This window comes from Polistes canadensis, unplaced genomic scaffold (genome assembly GCF_001313835.1).
Source record: "Polistes canadensis isolate GaletaPanama2010 unplaced genomic scaffold, ASM131383v1 scaffold_627, whole genome shotgun sequence".
In the NCBI taxonomy this organism is placed as follows: Eukaryota; Metazoa; Arthropoda; class Insecta; order Hymenoptera; family Vespidae; genus Polistes; species Polistes canadensis.
In genome coordinates this window covers 1,745-24,309 of record NW_014570174.1, presented here as the reverse complement: position 1 = coordinate 24,309, position 22,565 = coordinate 1,745, and the positions used below count along the sequence as shown (strand labels likewise).

General features: G+C 28.9%; 2 protein-coding genes across 2 annotated transcripts; one reads left to right on the top strand and one right to left on the bottom strand.

Moving 5' to 3' along the window:
• Positions 1-6,162: 6,162 nt before the first annotated feature.
• LOC106792762 lies at positions 6,163-10,690 on the top strand. Its single transcript, XM_014759274.1, has 2 exons — positions 6,163-7,840; positions 8,678-10,690. Exons 1-2 carry the CDS (start codon positions 6,300-6,302, stop codon positions 9,009-9,011), a joined length of 1,875 nt encoding a protein of 624 aa, XP_014614760.1. The 5' UTR covers positions 6,163-6,299; the 3' UTR covers positions 9,012-10,690.
• Positions 10,691-18,979: 8,289 nt separating this feature from the next.
• Positions 18,980-22,271, bottom strand: LOC106792759. The gene is made up of 9 exons (XM_014759273.1): positions 22,256-22,271; positions 21,937-22,063; positions 21,490-21,591; positions 21,269-21,397; positions 20,992-21,128; positions 20,748-20,897; positions 20,183-20,434; positions 19,812-20,090; positions 18,980-19,338 (listed from the first exon to the last, which is right to left on the bottom strand). Exons 1-9 carry the CDS (start codon positions 22,269-22,271, stop codon positions 19,028-19,030), a joined length of 1,503 nt encoding a protein of 500 aa, XP_014614759.1. The 3' UTR covers positions 18,980-19,027.
• Between the last annotated feature and the right edge of the window lie 294 nt (positions 22,272-22,565).

Here is a 22,565-nt window from a genome sequence, read left to right as displayed (position 1 = left end):
AACATGAATACATTAGTCCGTTTATTTTCAAGATTTAACTACGTGATATTATTCGTTAAATAAATGTTGAGTTTTTTTTAATTATTTTAATCCAATCTTTAGAAAAAACAAAAAACGTGTTATTAAATTAATTTAAAATTAATGTTATATATATATACATTTACTATGATTAATCATTCTCTGATCAAGATTAGTTTTTATATCTAATTAAAAAGTTAATCTAAGTTTGTTTATTTAATAATAAGAAGAAAAAAAATTTGTTTGGATGACTCAACTTAAAGAGATGATTCATCGAAAATATTTTTTTACGGTCGGAAGTATTTTAAATAATCCGACCCAATCAAAACATTTCCTTCTTTGAAATTTGTCCTTTCGATTAGCATAACACACAATCGATTCAAATAATTAATATTATTCGAACTTTAACGATCCTTTATCGGTATGAATTTTTTTCTGACCGTTCTTAGAAGGAAGAGAAGGAATCCTCATCGACTAAATAAGAAATAATTCGAGAATACCGATAGAAGAACCAAGTTTCATCGAGTTTCGTCCTTTGATCATACCAGACAGACTCCTTCCTTCCCATCATCGCATTTTATTTTCTGATTTGTTTTCTTTTTTTTCTTTCTTCCCCTTCTTCTTCTTTTTTCTTACTTTATCTCATCGTCGCTTTTGATCTTGATCTTTTTTAACCAAAGTTCCTTCTTTCATCCTACGGACAAGGATCCCATTCATTTTTTACTTCAATATTTTCTTTTTACTTTTAACACTCTTTTTTTTGTGAGCTCACAACTTCTTAAAAGGGAGACATAGTCGGTTTTTTTTTCTTTTTCTCTGTCTGGCCAATTATATATTTTCATCGAAATTATTCTAATTTTTCTTTTACATATTTATAATATAAATGATCTATGCACAAAATTCGATAATTAGATACACAAATTTGGTTTATATAAAAAGAAAAACGTCGTAGAACACAAGCATGCGATTAAAATAATAATTTTGTATTAAATCATTAAATTATTAATTTTTTGTTTCTTTTTTATATGACCTATTGGAGATAACAGTGTGAAGTCGTAATATTTATTTAAAATACTGTATTTAAACAATACACAAGAATTCACAGAGCTTTGAGACAGAAACTAGTGGTACTTTGGATAATAAGACTGTGATACTATTTTTATATTATTGATTGAAAGAACAAAAAATAATACTTTATACTGAATTATGTGAAGTAAAAAAAAAAAGAAAAAATACGTTGTGCACGGTTGTGGTTCGTTATGTTCAGTCTGATACCGATACTTAATCCGTCTCCTATTTCTTCTTATCTTTTCCTAAAGAAAACATACCGGAACAAAGAACTCCCTTTTATGTTTCCTTTCCTCGTCCCGCTCGATCTACCAATCTCTTGTGTGTGCGTGCGTGTGTGCATGTGTTGCCGATAAAGAAAATATATTTTTCTTAACAAAATCCAATGTTCTCGGGAACACGTACGGTTGTTCCGGGATAATATAATTTAATTACAATGCCATTGCAATTATTTATATTATATTTAGAATACGTCGAGTATATAAATGTTTTTTCATTAATTCATGATAATTAATTAACATTTGCGATATCCCATGAAAAATGATTTCAGAATTAAAATTATTTCATCGTGAAAAATGTGTGACGAATTTAGATACTAATTGTGAATTGGATTTTATATTTTCTCACATTAATTTTATTATCTTACTCTTTCTTATATTGTATTAGTAAAACAGTTTTTTTACCATCATTCTTATAAACGACATTGTTGCATTTTTCGTACTCGTTGCACTTTAAAATTCTTTCTAACCGCTTTTTTCGTATATTCTTCTATATATTGCAAATATTTATCCGATCGATATATACTCTCCCCCCCCCCCCCATTTCTTGAACAGCACTTAAATAACGTACACCGTTCTTAAAACTTTTCACTTTTTGTTTGACTTAAAAATTTTCATTACTTTTCCAAAGGAAGTTTAACTTAAAAAAAAAAAGAAAAAAAAAAAGGACAAACATCTTTCTGAACAAATCCTCATCGAGAATAGTTCGAGAAGTTTAGTATGTTGCTGCTGCTGCTGTTGCTAAAGTTAGCACCGACACGAAAGATTCCTTAACATGCATAAGTACATACACATACGCGCGTACATGCATATATAAATACATACAAGTATACATATATATATATATATATATAAATGGTACGTCCTTCGTGTTAGAATGAACGTTCCATTGGCAAATGCCAACCAGATAAGTATACTTCGCGAAAGATCTTTCATTTCAGATGAAAAGATGAAGATAAAGATAAAGATGAAGATGAAGAAGCTTGAGAAAGAAATCGAGAGGTATCTCGCGTGAAATTATAGATAGAATCGAACGAAATGATAGACCACCTCAAACGTAATAGTTCGCTTACCCTATTGTTGACAAAAGTTACGAGAGAGATCAAAGAAAAATAAATACTAATTGTGAGAAAGAGAGAAAGATTATGCGAGATTAGATCAGGACGATTGAAAGTGCACATCGCATACTTTTTCCTATCTAAGAAGAAAAAAAGAAAAAAAAAAAAAAATAATAATGGGTAATACGATTGAGTAAGATGAAATTTTCATCTTCGAAAACGAGCCTCCAATCACACGACCCATATACATTTTATACAATAAAGCTTTTGCAAACTGACATGAAACTTCGCTCTATATGGTAATGATTACATCGAATGATTTATAATAAAAACGCAATGTTTTAGTTTTATTTTACCTTATTTAAATAAATGATTTATTACAACATTTATTATAATTTATTTTGACTTTTATCTTCGATAATTTAAATAAATAAATAAATAAATAAAAATCTGAGTATAAAATGAAACTGAATTAAATCATTGCTCTTTTGAAACCTCAATGATGTTGCATTTTTAAAGATTCACTTTTCAGTGAACACTTAAACGTGGACTCTGATTTCAAATGCAGCGATAGAAATGGTCCGATGATATTTCTATTTCATTTATGACAACCGTAAAAATCATCCTCGTTCATTAGGCAATCTCAACTGCTGTAAAGCAATCCTAGAAGTTTACATTCCACGATTTCATCATCAGCATTCTTTCTCTCCTATCTCTATCTCTTTTAATCATCGTTCTTTCATCTCTAAGATCCATTAGAAGATCAAATACGAGAAGGTTGATTTTTTTCTTACAACCGAATTACATTAAAAATTATATAAACGTATTATTATATTATTATTAAACAAGATGCATACTAGCTATTCTTTTGTTTTTGTATAATCACGAAATTGCTATACTCTGTTATTTATTTATTTATTTGTATTTGTAATTTTTTAAATATTTATTTATTCACTCGTTTATTATTTCTTGTATCCATTTCCAATATATTCGTGTACTATATCACGTAATTGGTGCTCGATCCTTATCAGATCGTTTTCAACCTTTATCGTAAAAAATTAGCTTTAAAAATTCATTCGAAACTTTCTCATGTACATTTTTCCTTATTCATCATCATCATCATTATCATCATCTTCATCTTCACCTTTTCTTGTTTTTACTGCAACGCGTTAAATGATTACGCAGGATTCTATTCTTAAACATGTCATCATTTTTATCTTCCTTGGTTTTTTTTATCTTTTTTATCTTTTTTATTTTATTATCTTTCGTATACGATGATCGTACGCATTTATAAATACTAAGGATACTTATTTTTGTTTGTATGCGCGTGTATTATTCGCATTGGCAGATGCCAATGATATTTCAAGTTGTTTTACAACTTTCTTCATGAAAATCTTTCGTGGAAGGAAGGCGCGAGTTTTGCATAGTAAATGCAAACTCGGATGTAAAACGTTCCTGGATTTATTTATCGTTGCCAAGAATTTACTTACTTTCGTAAGGGCTCCTTCTAGTCTCTGCCAGTAAAAGAGTTTTTCCTGGAAACACAAATTTTCCACCTTAAGAAATCCTTTCCACCTCGGTTAGCACCTTTTAATCTCGGGAAATGTATACTGCGGAATAGGATACATAAAAGAAAAGAGAAAGAGAGAGAGGGGGAAGAGAGGGGGGAGGAGGGGGGGCGAGAAATGAAAGATGTAGACTAAATTATAATACTGTGGTTTTGTTTGTTTGGAACAAGTTCATGTCGATATTGGTTTTTATTTTTAATAAAACACGAAAATGAAATTCATATTCGAATTAATTCTTAAATTAATATTATGTTTGTACTGATCGGTTGAGCAAGTCAATTGTTTTAAAAATCAATGGTATTCATACGTCGGTATTAAATTTATGTATTTAATATAAATATATACGGGCGTGAATTGAAATGTTTTTCGAGCCTTAACAAAACAAACAATTATTTTCTTTTTTTTAATAAAAGCGAGTTTGACCGAACAAAATTGTTTGATATTTTAGACTCAAAATTGTTCAATCCATCTATCTATAATTATATTTCGTATATTTATATATTTTATAAGTAAAAATAAGAACAAAATGTTATAGTATTATAAAAATTTAAATTGTTTATTCAAAAATTATAATTCCATTTGAAAATGTCGTCTGTTGTTATGAATGTTAAGATTGGAATCTACGAAGAATAGAATTGATTACTTTATTAATTTCTTTGTTACTTTTCTTAATTAATTTCAGTTAATACGTCACGAATCCCTCTACGTATTCATTTGTATTTGATAAATTGTTTTTTCCATTGTTTCCCACAAATAAAAATCCATTAACGTGATATTCAGTGATCTTGGGGATCTAAGAAATTGATCCTTTTCGATCTATCCATCGTTTAAAGTTATGGTCATTTAACCATAACCATATTGGTACCGTATAACGTACTGAACGAATATCTAATTGGATCCATAAATGTTGACGAAACAATAATTGAATATCTCCTACCAATACTGGCTGTAATTCATTTACTAAGAAATTTAAAAAAAGACTGTGCACTTAAATTAATCTTTCAGATCAAAAGTGGGATCCGAATATATTGTTGTCACATATTCAAATAAACATCAGAAATATGTATTTATACTGGGTGTACGAAACAACAAGTTCATTATCAAGAGTTTTGACCAATATTCTTTTATCTTTAAGATAGCCATTATAATACAATCATTCAGTAAATTTCTAAACCATTTAAAATACCCAATGAGTCATACTGATTTCAAAGTCTGCTTTTTTCATTCTTCCTTCTCTCATTCTGAAGCCCTTAATAGCCTTCCCTTCGGCATTATTTTCCTTAGTGTTCTTAGTCTTCTCCTGTCAATCGTATCGGACAATTATATTTTTCATGTTACTTATATTATTTTTAGTTGCATAATCATAAGTGATAACTCTAATTCGTTATTTAATCTCGAGGATATAATTAAAGTCAAAAAATTAGGTATCGCAATACGAAATATTCTTTTAATAACTACATATAGCCAGCCGACCTTTTCTTTCTCTGCTCGTTCTTCCTCTTCTCCGATTCTCTTTTTCTCTTTCACATCAGTCAGATAATTTCAAAACTCTGGCGTGCTATTGATAACCGATGAGAAGTTGTTTCGATCGTGCTCGTACCGTGCTCTATGTTTGTTGTGTAAGAGATAATTTATGTATGCGTATATATGTATATTCGATGAATAATATCGAAATATAATATTCGATTTAATTCATATACAATCGAGAATTTGTATGATCACGTTGATTCAGGTTGAATCTCATTTGTGTACCTTTTTCATTATTTAAATGCAATTATTCTCGATTTAATAATGAATTTTCTTTAAATAATTCAACGAATATTAATTGCGTGTATGTTTTTTATAAAAAAAAGTTACCTGATGCCCCGGGGTGTGAAATTTGACATATTTAGTGATGAAATTTAATTATTCTGCGTATTTTACAGGTGAGATTGATGTAAAATAAAATTTGACAAAACAGACAGTAATTCTCGTTGATTTAGAAATTATATATAAAATAATAAACAAATAATATTCTTTGCGCATATTTGCACAATTATTAAAGATAATTGAAGCAATAAAAAAATTTGACAAATTTCGAAACGACAGATATAATTTTTAAATAGAAATAAATGTTTGTATTAATTACATAAAATAATAAAATAAATCTTTGTGTGTGTGTTACAGAGGATACTGATGCGAAAACTGTGCAGTGCCTGAACGAAGCGGTAGCTTCGTGAAAGATAGAAATAGAAGAAGAAGGAAGATTAAAAGAAAGAAAGAGAGAGAGAGAGAGAGAGAGAGGGAAAGAAAAAACAAGTAGAACCAGGATGTTGCAGAGTTGCAACGGGAGCACGTCGCGACGTGCTAGGCGAGTCCTCGTGTTCGTTTTTGCCTGGAGTCTCGTGATGATAGCAGCAGTTCAATTTCGTCATGCCGAAAACAGTGCATTTCGTCCCGGTAGTGGTAGTGGTAGTGGTGGTAGTCGAAATAGCGAAGAAAATAATGCGGTTGGTGACTTGGTCACCGACGATAATAACAATTACGTACGTCGTGAAGCGATCGTGAGAACAGGAGGATACGATAAAACGTCTTCTGGTTCATCAAGTAGTCTCGCATTATCTCGTTATCTTTTGCAAAGATCTAAGGACCCGGAGACTGGTTTTGGTAATAATATAGCTGGTGGATCGATTATACCAACAACTACGATCGTAGGTAATAAAAATAATTACGAGAATCCAGTTACGAGAAATCCATTGGATTTGGAGCCCCTGTTGGATAAGAGACCAGCTAAAACTGAAGAAGAATTAATCGAAGAGATCGAAGAAAGGTTACCCAGTTTACCGCTTGCTTATTGGAACAAAAGTAACAAGTTGAACGGTCAACAAAATAAATTATCCAAAAAGGGTAACGAGAGTTGTGCTAATTTCAAGTTTCCTTCGATCTACGATCTAGAATTTAATAACATTTACTGGCAAACGTTGAGGACAACTAACGGTACTTTCCAGTTCTTCGGAGCATTTTATGATAAACGAAAGCTTTCGAGGATCGGACCGGCTATAAGGATCGTTGGTATGATCGATAGGATCGAGCCTACTGTTAAAACTTATTGTCAGATGTGGTTTGACGGTGAGAAAAGTCCGGTAGTAGTAGAGTATTTAGAATACAAATATATATGGTATCCTAAATGGGGTAATTATAAACAGGGAATATATCAGCCTTACGTTATAGCTTGCAAAATACCGCAATCTCATTGGACCAAAGGTCCACCTGCTTCCATTTCTATGGTAGAAAAACCTTGCGACACTGCGACTAACAATCTTCGAGTTATTTACAATAAACCTGAACGTAAAAAGGATTTTGCCGTTTGCGTTAAGGGACTGGATTTCTTACACGAAGATCTATCGGTCAGATTAGTCGAATGGATCGAATTGATCACTCTTCTTGGGGCGGATAAAATCTTTTTCTACGAACTACAAGTACATCCTAATATCACGAAAGTTTTGAACTATTATCAAAGACTCGGTAAAGTACATGTGACACCTCTTACACTACCCGGGGGACAACCCAACGTTCCCTCGTTTCAACACATGTACCTAACGAAAAAAACTAATCATAAAAGGCAAAACGAACTCATACCCTACAATGATTGTCTTTACAAACACATGTACGAATACGAATATATAGCTTTGTTAGATGTCGACGAAGTAATCATGCCCGTTAAGGATGCTACCTGGCAGGACCTTATGAAAAGGGTTTTACCAAAGGCCTTCAAAATACGAAACGAGACACGAGCCTCTTACAACGTGAGAAACGTTTACTTCCTCGACGACCTGCTGCAGCCCCATGGCCATTTCAAGGACATACCTAGGTGAGTGCGCTAACTTTCACAGCATATAATTGCTTAACAGTATCTCGGATCCTGTTCGTCAACGTGACATTATTTTCGCAAGACGTTTATTTTCGCGTATCGTTGGTGATTAATCTTGTTGATATTAAAACAACTGCCACGGTTGTCTGTAGGATTTTGAAATGGTTAAAATGAACAAACAATAAAAAAACAAACTGGAGAAATAGCATTTAAAAAATGTTTGGATATTTATAGATTGGAAGAATATTAATCGAATATTATTTACAATGAATGTTTTGATTTTGAAAAAGATCATTCTCGCGTAATCGTATCCATTATTCAACTTGTCAAATTACAAACAAATCGTTAGGAAGGTCTCGAATTAAAGAATGCACTGCAGCATGCAGAATCGTGGTTGGCATAAACGATTCAATGCCATCATCCGCAAGTCGGTCAAGCGGAAGCTTTCAATAATAATTAACGTGACAATTTTGCAATAAGAGAGGGAGAGAAAGAAAAAGAGATGTTCCTCTTCCTTTAGGTGTTATTTTTAAAATTGCCATAATTAGAGTAATACGTTACAGCAAAAAAAGACTAATAATAAAAAATAAACAATTAATACATTAGTAAGAATGATAGTTTATATTAAGTCACTGGTTTCAATTAAAAAAAAAATTGATACAATATTCAATTAAAATTACATTGAATAATTAATTAATCTCTCAATTTAACTGAAAATATTTTCTTCTATATGGCAAAAAAATATAATACGTAATAAAAAATATAAGTTAGAACGAGACTATGTATAAAGATAAAATATCAGATATTCTAACATGAAATTTGTTCTGATTACTTTAGATATATGCATATGCTGCAACACGTCTACCGTTCGAAGAACTTCACTAAACCAAACCAGTACATAAAGTGCTTCCATAATCCTGAACGAGTCGTCACTTTGCACAATCATTTCCCATTGGCATGCCTTGGGGCCGGATGTACGAGTTATCCGATCGAGACAGAAGATGCTCAACTGCAGCATTATCGTGCTGATTGTGTGAAGTCTTTAAAGAAGACTTGCATCGAGTATCGCGAGAACAGCATCTTAGACACGACCATTTGGCGATATAAGGATCAGCTTGTGGAACGAGTTACCAGAACACTACAAATCCTTGGATTCTTTGGTCCAAGCTAGCGTCACGTTTTTTTTTCGAATTTAGCTACAAACTCTCACAGATGACAGAGTTTTATCCTATTACTAATTTCTTTTTTTTTTTCTTTTCACATTATTATATAATCCTAATCACCGAATTTTCTGACCTCTCTTTGACATGTTCGTTTGATTTAAAGATATCAGCGACAAATCGACGATAATCAACTTTTTGTACGTAAGCAAAAAAATTGATAAATCGTCTAAACAATAATTTCGCAAACGTCAATCTCAATCGTTTAGATTGATGGTCTTCAAACTGTATTCCATGGGAACCCTGAAGTTCCACCACGCAACCCTCTTGAGGGTTCTACGAATTGTTTTTTAGATATATTACATTGTATTCATATCATTTGTTGTGTAACGATGAAGAATTTCATAAAATACTTTTATACTCGTAAGGGTTTCTTTCGTAAATCGAAAAAGTTTGAAGAACATTATTTGTTAGATGAAATGTGTGTGTGTGTGTGTGTGTGTGAATATTCGCTTAATTCTTTAAATCACGAATCGATTTTAATCTTACTTGAGAATATTTCTTCAGTAATATTATTGTATCGAAAATTTATTATTATGATATTCCTGTCACACGCACAAATGCGAATTTTTTCTTAACAGTTTACATTTTAATGTCTCTACGCGACAATGCTTGAAAATTTCAATTGATTAGAAGTATGTGTCACTAAGTTAGCTCCACAAGATTTGTATTCGTCGAACATCATTTCATAATTTGTTAGTATAATGAAGCAAACTTCCTGTCTCGTTATATTCCTTTAAAGATTATCCTCGTTCATTTTAACTTGCTCTATGTGAATGATACTTGATTCGATATCGTATCTTCTTTATTTTCTTTTTTCTTTAACTTCTTCTCATGGTGAACCTCGATCGCTTTCTTTATTAAATTGACTATATTCGATTATATTCCGAATTCAACGAAACGTTAATCATATATATTTAACAAATACGTTTCATACTCGAAAATGAGTTATGAGAAGGCGATTCATGTTGCACCATGATCATTAATAATGAAATGTAAACAATTTTAGATTAGAAAACTCTCTTTGATATAATAAATACATGGATTGGTGATAAGTTTTGAATCTAACACAGAAACAATTTTTATTCGTTCAAATTATGTTTCATTTAAAAAAAAAAAAAAATAAATAAATAAAAATCGTTTTTCGTTGAGGCTCAAAACTTGTCAACCCACCCATGTAAAAATAGTTTTACGTAACTTGTAATTATTTACTCGCATTCTTTACGCTTAATTTACGATTGTCGAAAGTTGATTTATTGTATCCTTCGAAGATGACAAATTTTAGATTTTCATTCTTATTCGTTTTTTTTTTTTTTCAAAAGAGAACTAATTATTATTTGCTATATATGTGTATAGAGAAAAAATGGAATGAAAAAGAATATGTGATAACAAAAATTATATAAATAATATAATGGAAATATTATTGACAAAATTAACAAAAATCTTTTTTTTTTTTTATTACTGAATTATGTGCCTTTTATTAATAAGTGCCTTAAAATGCACTCATTCGAGCGTGGATAGCTCGTTTCTACGATGTTTCCTATCTGTATATATAATTTACTATAATTAATGAAGTCACACATTCAGCGGAAATAAATAAATAAATAAATAAAATTAATAAAATAAAAAATAAATGAATTTTCATCGAAAATTACCTATTTCCTGATTAGTAAATAAATAAATAATTTTAATAAACATATATATGTATGATATTCATTACAAAGTATACATAAGTAGTTTGAAAAGTTTTCAGCCTAACATAGAACCAATTAGCTCATTTTTCTTTAAAAAAAAAAGTTTTGTTTTTGTCGAAACTCCGAAATTTTTCATAATCATTTACTCACATTTTTAACTCTTAATCTACAATTTTCTAATGTTAATTTCATTACTATTTTTCGAGACGTAGTCTGAAAACTAAAAAACGGATAGCTTCAAAATTTTTCAATTTCGTATATTATTTTTATACTTGTACACTTATTCGATTATTTTTAAAATAATAATTTTTTGAGAAGTTTTTTTGTAGAAATCGAGTACGTAAATTAAGAAATTTATGTTAATTTCTTTAAGACGCGCGATATCTTGAATAGAAATCAAACGTAATCGACAGTACTATGTTACATAGCTATTGTATTTGATTAACCGATATTTAAAATGGTGTCCTAACAGTCTTTAAAAGCGTATGCACACCTTGACATAGATAAAGAATGATTAGATGCATTGATACAAATCGTATTACTCAATCGTTGAAATAAACTTTGAAGACATGTGTGACCAGTGCTTCGAATACTTTGATTACTCAAATAATTTAAATGTAAAGCTTACAAATTTAGATGCTAACGATTTAACATAATCGTATATTCAAATATACCATAGACAATAATTATCAAATTGGAGTAAGCCAAAAAATTAATAAAATTTATTTTAATATTTATTTTATAATATAAATAAAATTGAATATAAATATTATATTAAAAAATATAAAAAATAATATCACAGCGTTATTTAGCTTCACAATCACGAATAAGATTTGGTTAACAATCTTTTAATAACAATTTTATCCTATATAAAAATTACATTAAAATCATTTATATTATAAAACAAATAAAAATCAATTTTTGTTCAATTTTCCCCTCACTTTCATAATGAAAGAAACTCCATTTCTATTAAAAATGTACTACTTATTACTTATTAACAAATATTACTTATAAATTATTTATAAAGATAATAGATTATATTATTTTCTTTTTTAATTAATTCTTATAAAAATAGTATTCTTTTTTTTAAAACAAGTGTAGATAACACATAGAAGTAAATTATATATTAAAAAAGTAAAGTAGCATTAATTGTTTTCAAAAAGTGATATTTACGTATAACAAATGATTTAGTCTTTAACGGGTATACCATATTAATATCTACTTTCTCATATACCGTAGGAACTAACTAAATATGATACATTCGTTACCGCTGTTGTAGGTGGATTCACTTTGGGTGTTTCGTTTACAGACGAAAATCCGACGATATGCGCCGGAGGTAGGATAAATTTGGAACAACCGTTTGCGAGATGAAACTCGCTTATGTGTTACCGTCTCTTCTGTCTTAGTTTCGTGCCGAGGATTATTCCCAGTGTGTGGTGTCTCTCGGTAACAAGAGAGAGAAAAGAGTTCTCAGGGCGTGTAGACGACGGCTGGGTCGACATTCGCATGGTTTAACTTATACATTTATGCAAAAGTGTGTGACAACATTTTATTATTATTATTTTTCTCCAAAATATATTCAATTTCATTATTTTGACGATCAAATTCGTCATAAATTTCATAGAATTTAACATTATTTTTTAATGCAAAATTTATCTAACAAATTTTAACCACACACGTGCAATACATGTGTGAGATCGTATAATTAAAAAAATTCTTAATAATATTCGGTTTTACAATATATTTTTTACAAAATTCTTTCAGAAGTAACAAATATTTACAGATTTTTAATCTTTCATCTTTTTTTTTTTTCGTGTGATACGATGTATAAAGGGTGTCTAGTAATTGTAATACGAGTGAACAGGAAATGAAAATCTAAAATCAAAAATGTAGAGAATACAATTATTTCGAAAAAGGGTTATTTGAAAATTTGTCGGATACGTGTACTTGACTGAGCTTACAATCCTAGAAACTAAAAGCACACAATTCGATGAGCATAAAAGTACAATCGATGCAAGAGATATTATCATTCTAACAATATTTATAAACAAATTATGAAGCACAAAAATATTCAAGAGTACAATGGTGCTCACTTTTACTATCAGTTACAGGACACCCTGTAAATAATCCCCAATTAAAAAATAATTAACAATATTTCATTTTGTTGTATACATTTTGTAAATTATTCCAAAAGTTAAAAATAATAACATATTTTTTAATCGAATCATTTCTAATCCTCCATTTTTCATTTTTCGTATAGCACAAAGTATATAAATGATACGATTAAAAAATAATTATCAATATTCTATATATTTTTTACAAGATAACTCGAAAAATTGATAAAAAGTATATACGAATTTTCATCGAACGAATCATTCCGGATTCTTTACCATTTCTTTTTGTCGAAGAAATTGTATAAAAAGAATTTTAAAAATAAATTGGCGTTTATATAGAGGGAGAACGTTTAGTATATTGATAGATGTTGTAATACCACGTGGTCTAGCTCGACGAAGAAATATTTAACAGACGTTAGAATACTTGTGAAAGAACAAAGCGTTGATCGCATGTAAAATAAAAAAAAAAAAAAACAAAAGTTAAACAATATAATATGGATACTAGAAGAAATTTAGGGATTTTGTTATCGTTAGATCATGAATTGAAACATTAGCGAGTGAATGGGGTTCCTGCACGTGTGATAATCCTGGCATTTAAAAGATAAATAAAATGTCACACTCGAGACTGGAAATATATGACCCTTATGCTGACCTCGAAAAACCATCGAGATGCATCAAATTCTTACGTCTTCTTTGGAAGTTTAGCAGATGTGTATTCTCTCACGTAACGTTGGTCTCCTTGGTTGTGGCATATTGTGTCATAGGTGCATATGCCTTTGAATCCCTTGAGGCAGATCACGAGAAACAGGTTTGTATATATGCACTAACAATAAAATATATACATATATATATCGGGTGTAACATTTAAAACAAACCCACCCTTATTTTTATATCGAATAATTCGATTGCTATTGGTGATAAAAAAAAGTTTACTTGCTTTCATTTTACATTTTTTCTTTCGCTTATGTCAATTGAGATATTCAAATGGTTTGTTTTAAATGTCTCAACCGGTATATACAGTATATCTTGAAAATCTTCGATCTAATAAAATAATTTGATAATAAAAATCAACGTTTCTAATAAAAAAAACAAAAGTCTTATACACAGTTGTCTGAATTCTCATCGATTTTAAGTTTTCGACAATTTTCGTAATTAAAAATATCTGACTTTTCATTCAACAAAATATAGAAAATATAATCTGTGAAAAGATTAAGAGTTTTTTTTTATTGGCAATTTGTTTCTTATTAATCTTATTATAAATATTAGTTTATTCATAAGTTTTGAAGCACCCTATAAGAAAACGGTTCACCCCCCGAATATCATCATATAAGTTTTGAAGAAAATAAGTTTCCTTAAAGTATTCTTGCACGTGTGACAAATTTGATTTAATCTTCGAAACTCTGTAACATATAGTTTCGAAGTAGACCAGAAGTTCCTATATGGGTAAAACAAAATATTATGAGATTTTCAAAAACAATTAGAAATGTTCTTTAAGTCTAATCTTTTTTTCACAGACTGTAAAAAAAATGTTAAAGCTTGTAGTTGCACAGTCTGAAAATAATTAATCTAAAAAAAGAATTGAAAGAAGGAAATTGATTTTTAAAATCGTGTAAAAAATTTGGACTCACATATATTTCAGTTCGTCATTCAATTGCACCCTTATGCACCGTACTTTGCATACATAAAATTATTCTTATTATCTTATTATTTATTTTCGATAGAGAAACTATAAAATATTTATTGTTCCCCCCCACCTAAATACAAATTAAATTTTTTTTTATAAATATAGATAAAGAAAAACGTGAAATATCTAAGAGGAAATATAACAGAAAAGTTATGGAAATTAACGAAGGAAGTTGAAGTTTTGGTACGAGAAAATTGGACGTTGGATGCTTTACGAGAGTTACAGGTAGAAAAAAAAGGACATTTGTTTTATTCATCTGATTTCTATGTGTGTAGAAATGTACGTGTACATTTTTCTTAGGGATTTGAAAGCAATCTGTTTACTTTATTAAGAAAAGAAGGTTGGGATGGTAGTGAAGAGGAAAATAACATTCAATGGACTTTCGCTGGTGCTCTGTTCTATTCGATTATCGTCATCACGACAATTGGTGAGTTCAAAAGATCATCTAACTCGTTTATATAAAACAAATCAACGTATTAAACGTAACATTCTTTGTTAACTCTATCTTCTAATAGAATTAATACAAAAATCTTTGAAGTATTTAATCTGCTAGTCTAAAAATGATAATGACGTATTAGAAATTCGTCAAGTGATTCATTTATTCTAAGCTTGACGAACGTTGTCGAAGGTCATGTTAAAACACGATTGGGCAAGTTATGTTAATAGTATGTAATAGAATAAATTCTATGCGATTAGAATTAATTTCAACGATAATTCTCATTGATATTCTTACGGCGAATATCGAACTGCGTAGCGAACCTAAATCCATCTTAGATATAATTTTAGTTATTTTATTGTTATTGTCTTTGTAAGGAGACACTCGTGAGTAGGAAACAGAATGAGAAATCATTTTCTATCCATTATCATAACGTCAATTATAATCCAAAAAAATATAAGATAACATCAATCCTTTCGACATGATTATCTGAAGAATACTGAAACTAAGAAAAATAAATATTATTTGGGAGCATCTCTGTGTCTATCAAACTTATAAATCAAATTGTCTTTTATTTGCGTACCTATTTAAAAATACGTGTTTAAATCGAATGATCAGTGTCTTTCACGTGGATCAATTGACACTAAACTCGGATAACTTTTACTGTTGAAACAACAATATCGTTTCCCATCTGCGCAATTACCCTAAAAAATACAAACGTATTAATAAATATCTTCTAATTCCCCCTACTCCTGTTCGTTTAATTTAATATTGTTGTTATAATTATTATTGTTATTGTTACAAAATGTAATACTTACGAATTTTAATCCAACGGATGGACAATTAAAACTGTATCTGCATTTGCAGATATCGTATTCACGATAACGTGAACCTTTTGGGTTTGGGAAGGGTACGTGTCCAGAATCTAAATTATCGTCGTAATCGATGATCGATCCGCTCGGTGGATGCGGCCTGCCATTATCGAAATTTCATAACTGGCTCGCCGTTAATTAACACGTTCAGTGCCCAACCGATTTTACACAAATCGCAATGTATTCATTTAATATCTTGCATTAGACTTTGCGGATGAGTAATATCGAATTTTCGTTATATTAAACATATTGTTTAGATTCTTTTTCGAATGTCGTTTAAACATTTTTTTTTGTTTTCATTTAAAATCGAATTATTTTCATGGCATTTAACGTGTTGATCAACGAGATTTAATTAAATATTTTTTTATTGGACAAGAGTAAAAAAGTATACATCGTAATTATTTGTTTTATTAGAGAACTTGGTAATTATAATATTGGAAATAAATAAAACAAATGTATGCACACATTTTAAATGTTAATTTTGATAGCACGTGTTTTTTTCCTAATGATCTTATCAAACATTTTTTTATACGTAAGCAAAGGAAAGCAATGTAATATATGTATTATATCTTATTTATCATATTTTAATAAAAATAACTTTGATTTATACTCTTTTACCTGTGTCCACCAGAAATTTATTATTCTTGAAATATTCTTGATTTGTCGAGAAAACAAATAGTTGACTTATATACGCATGATCTGGCCAATAATTAATATCGGAATTTTGAATAAAACATGCTAGTTGTGTGTTTCATTTCATTCATTTCTGAGATATATATATATATATATATATATACATTTTTATTTCATGATTACGATTTACATTTAATTTTGTTTTTTTCGAAATTTTAATCACGAAGATTTATTTTATTTCATCTCAAATAATATTATTATGTTGTTTAGAAATTTTTACGAAAAAAACACTAATTGGAGAATTTAAACGAGTAGTTAGTTGTTGCTAATAATAAAAGTCCTATTGGAACAATGCCATTGGTTGACATTTTAATGATGAATTATCTATATAACTTATTCTGTCATATTTTCTTTTTTAATTTTTTCTTCTATTTAGTTGTATTTATATACTTGATAATTAATGTTTTATCTTGATGTTACGATATACGAGACTGTTTTTGAGATATCAAGGATTATCAAGAATTCTATACGAATAGATTCAGGATATCATTTACGTTAACTGATCCGTTCATGATCAGCAAATTACAGTGTCGGATTTAATAGAAAACGTCCGTATCGTTATGCTCCCTTTTTTCTGAATTATATCTCGGCGGTCGTTTGGTATCGACTTTATTGTTATGGTTTGCGGATAATCGAAAAATTGTATACTCAAAGAAACATGCTGCTTGGCAGCTTGACGTTGACATAATCTATTATTGTTGGATTGTTTACATTTGCCTAATGGAAATTATAAAAAGAAATAAAAGGGGTGAGATACAATATTTCAAAAAGAGAAAAGAAGAAATAATCTAAGTTTATAGTTAAATGATTTCTGTAGGCGTGTTAAAATATTTTTTCTTGGTTCCTTTTTATATTCTTGAGAGAAATATATCTTACTTTTTATATTATATATTTTATATATTACGGTTTTGAACAATTTAAAAATATATATTTTTGTCTTTTTTTAAGTTTTTTTTTCATTCATTTATATAATTTTATTTGCTATAGACATTTATTATTTCAATAAAAAATAGAGTTTAAAAAAAAGAATTTGTTTTGTAACCCATTAAGGTACTTGAACGCAACAGTGAAAAATATTTTGTATTTTTAATACTATATATGATTTTTTTGTAATAGTTTTAAACAATTTTACAACATATTTTTGTAAAATTTTTCATATATATATAATACGTTTATATATTATTTTAAATTTTTAGAAAAAATCATTTGAAAAAAAAAAGAATTATTTTTGTTATCCATCAGAGGTTCTCTCATCAACAGATTTATCCTATAATTTAATAATTTTCTACTTATCTATTAAATTATTATAGTCGTCTATCACATGATTAGATGAGTTATATTTTTTGGTTTCATAACTCGATCATTCATAATTTAAATTAACCATATGTAGATCATGTTATCGTGTCTTCGACATTTTTATTCTCGAAAAAAATAATCGACTCAAATAATAATAACAATAATAATAATAATAATAATAATAATAATAATAATAATAATATTGGAAGAAAGTAGAGTTTGAAAAAACAATTACACATACACACTCATACATGTGATTTCTGTAAGAGGATATATGAAAAATATTAAACGATTTCTGTCACGCGCGATCTCGTAGATTTATCTCGCGTTGAAATCTCACTATATATCTTTCGATAGATAATCGTTTAAATTGTCGAATAAAAGCAATAACCGCTTTGGCACGACACTCGCGTACACTGCTTTCGAGACGTGCCACCCGACGTACTAATGAAAATAGCATAACGCTAAAAATAATCAACTTCCAGTTTGGATTCAGCGGCCTCTAGTTCGATACCAGTTATTGACTTCAAGTACACCCGTTATAGATTTTTATTCAAATCCTTGAAACAGCTACAAACACTTTTTGTTCCTATCTGTTCGTTTAAACCCCCTAAAGGATAGACATTGAAAATTGAATACGCGTTGAGTATCTTTTCAATTTTTCATATTGTATGTTGTTTAAAGGTGACGAAAATAATGAATATTTTATTTGGAAATATTTGTGATAATAAATAATAAATAAAGATTAGAAATGAAGATGATAATTTGTTGTAAGAAGATTACAAATTTGTCTACGAATAATGTTAATATTTATTTCAATAATTTATATATTATCATTATATGTATAGATATCAATAATTTAAAATAAATATAAATAAAATCTTTATTCTTTATATTGAAGCGCGAAATTTAGAAAAATAATGAAATTCCCCAAGTTGCTCAAGAATATTATTCTTATCAAATTTTTTCTAACTAGATATATTTAACTTATTAGAATATTAAATTGCATAAAATAAATTGAAGATTTTTTAATTCCATTTTTATGGTTTTTAAAAATTAACTTTGTCAATAAATAAATAAATTAAATAAACATATTTTTGTTATTTTTTACTACACAATTTTTGTTTTTATTATAAAAAAAGACAATAAAATGAACAAGAAAGTGAAATAAAATATAATTAACATCGGCGATCATCGAGATAAGTTTTCCTTTGGTTTTCGTCACATCGTTCAAATTCATTCTCATCTACATCATCCTCGTATTCCGCATCGTATTTGTAATCATCATCGTCATCGTCATCTTCATACTCGTCATCACTCCCTTTCAAAATACCCAAACTTTTTGCTACGCTTTTAACGTTATTGATTACTTCTTCTTGGACCAAATTGAAACTCATTGCTAATAAAGCAATCCCAAATAACAGATACAACGAACAAAGAGCTATTCCTTTGTGGGCGTCTAATTTATTTGGTACGAAGTCACCGAATCCTACAAAAAAAAAATTCATCCAAACCAAAGTTATGTTATTTTTCTTCTAATGAAATTAAGACATCTTTACGTTAATGATTTTTTTTTGATCAGTTAATTTTATTAATAATAAATTGAAAATTCCATTTGTCATTTGTTATTTTAGTAGGTTTATGGTTTCTTATTCCATATTGTTTAACTAATTGTAAATTCTAAGATAAATTGTAAGATTTGTTGTTAAACGATTGTAAAAGTAATGGACCCCTAAAATTCATAAAAGGGAGAGTAATAAAGATAATATATTAATAAATTTAAATGATCTAATATTGATCAAGCTAGATTTAAACAGTGTCAAAATAATTTTACCATATAAACGTGTCTTAGTCACCTCTGTCATAATCTTAACGTTACATAATTTAATTATAAACCAAGATAAAAAATATGAATATTACAAAGTGTTAAATACGATTTTTCAATAACAGGAATATACTTACCTATAGTCGTGAGGGTGATAAAACAGAAATAAGCACTGTCGAGAAAAGTCCACTTTTCCCATTTGCTAAAAAGACAAGCACCACCCAATATGTAACTGACTACAAGAAATACGCAAAGCCAAATGGGTACTGGTTTTATCGGCTGTCTTTCTTGTTCTTCAGTTGTGGTGTAACACTCGTAATCAACATCAATGTCATCTGTACAGGCTCGTCGGTGCATCGCAAATCCTATTGGTGACATGATTCTTGGTAACGAGGCTTCCCTTCTATAGAAACGAGCTGAACAAAAAACGATTTATTGATCGATAAAATCGATATTTATTCGCGTGTGTTTCATTGATAAGTTCTGTAAAAAAACTATTAATCTTTACCAGTAGAATAATTACTAGGAGAACGTCTCATTCTTTCGGAATAAAATCTTCTGTTTTGATCGAGTCCTGGTGACAAATGACCTGATGATAAATGATAAGGTGTTGACAATGTTGATCTATGTTGTCGTGCACCACTTTCCACTGAATGATATCTTCGTGGTAATGATCTAGTAATCACTGTTGGCAGTCTTTCAATGTCTTCCAATTTATCTTCTACTTGTGTACGATTACCAATCTTGTTGACATATTCAGCTATAAATGTAATACATGTATTTATCGATAAATATCAAGTTATTTTCAAATTTTACACATTTTAATAAATCATATAAAATAATACAAAATATTGAAACATTTCTACATTACATATATATATGTAAATGTAAAACAAAATAATTATTATCAGTTTAACAACGGTTTGTAATATAAACAAAAATATATATGAATAAAAATATATAAATAAAAATATTAATTTATTAGAGGATTCTCTCTACAGAAATTCCATTATTAATATAAACAAAGACAGAACTGGGGGCTTATGATTATTAAATTCCATAAAAATGTTTACATTTATTTCGTGACGTAGGTTGCCATAAAAACAAATCATCGTCGACATCATCAAAAGCGTATTTGTTGCACAGAACCGGTGACTGATCGGTTTCGATGGTTCCACTTGTTAATCTTCGATCGAGAGATTGTGTGCTTAATTTAGGATTACCTGTTTTTCAAAATGATTTAATGTAATAAAAAAAAAAATATCCGATCAAGGATTTTTTCTTTATAGTTTTCATTTTCTTCTTCATAGATCTTACCTTTGGGTAATTTTAGATTTGATAAAGGAATATCCGAATTTCTAAAGGAGGTCGTTGACCTTAATGCTGTAGGAGAAGATAAATGATAAGAATAGATTCTTCTTTGGTCCATTCCATTTATACATCTAGAATTATCCCTAATTTCATAGAAAGAGAAGACAAAAAAAAAAACGTACAAAAAGGTAATATAAAATAAAAAAAAGAACAAATTTTTTTGTTTATTATACATTTATATACGAAAAGAAATTAAGGAAATAATTGAATGTTTATCAATTACCTGCAATCTGTGTCCGAGTAAGAAGTTCGTCTCAAATCTTCAGGAATTCCTAAAGTTCCATCGGTTGATCTTTGACTCAGCCTAATCGAACGTCGGAATGATGTAGCTCTGTTGTTGATGTCGTATCGTCTAAAAAATTCATAGTTTTTCAAATTTTTAATAAATCGAACGTTGTAAACTAACATGACTTTAATTTAATGAAATATAAATGACTATATCACCCCGCTTGTCTTGCTGAATAGGATCTTCCTAAATTGGGGCGTGCTCGTCTCTTCTTTGGTGGTTTTGTACATACGTAACAACATACTTTCCAATATAGGAATCTAATACAAATTTAGATAAGAAAAATATTCAAAGAATTAACGACAAAAAATAGTAGAAAAAATAAAAAAATTTTTAGATTTCAAGAGGAGATCCAAGTTGACAGAACATTGAACATTAATTTTATTAAATCATAGTAAGATTCTTATTGAATTTAGATAAGTAATAACATATTTTCTATATAATGCACAGATTGAAAATAATACAAAATTTAGAGGAAAATAAAAACAAAAGTATCTTGTGAGTGAAGATACACACATTTTTTTTTTTTTTTAAATAAAATAGTAAAAATATTCGTTTAATTAAAATTTGTCACACAAACAAATAAGAGGAATAATTCTTTTTACCTAAAACTTGATGCCATAACGTCACCGATATTAGACAAACATAGAAGCATCAATGGTATTCCAACGACGGCGTAAAAAATCGTTACGACTTTGCCATTTTTAGTTTTAGGTGCTATATGACCGTATCCTGAAATCACACAAATAACATATTCATTATATTATATAAAAAAAATTCGACGATTTATTTACATACGTATAAATCATATACGGTATATTGTTTATAATAGAATAATATTAGCTATTCGAATGATCGCTACGCAAGGTCAAATTTGATGAATAAAAACGATGCATTAGCGTTCAAGCATAAAACTTTCTTCACGGTCCAACCGGTACATCTTGAGTTTCGGGTTAAGGTCATCAACTTATGGAATTTAAACGATCCGATTAGTTTAACTCAGGTATTTGTCCGTCGATTATTTTACACATTTTAAGAAATTAACTTGTGCGTTTGAATGTGAATAAACGGTTAAACGAATTTTATTTAGCATGAAATGTTTCTCTCTTTCGAAAAAAAAAAAAAAAAAAAAAAAGAAAAGAAAATGAATTTGAACAAAATAAATATAAACCATTCGATGTTTTTTTTATTTTAAATGCCTCTCACGTTCGCTAGAAATAAATTATTTTTATTG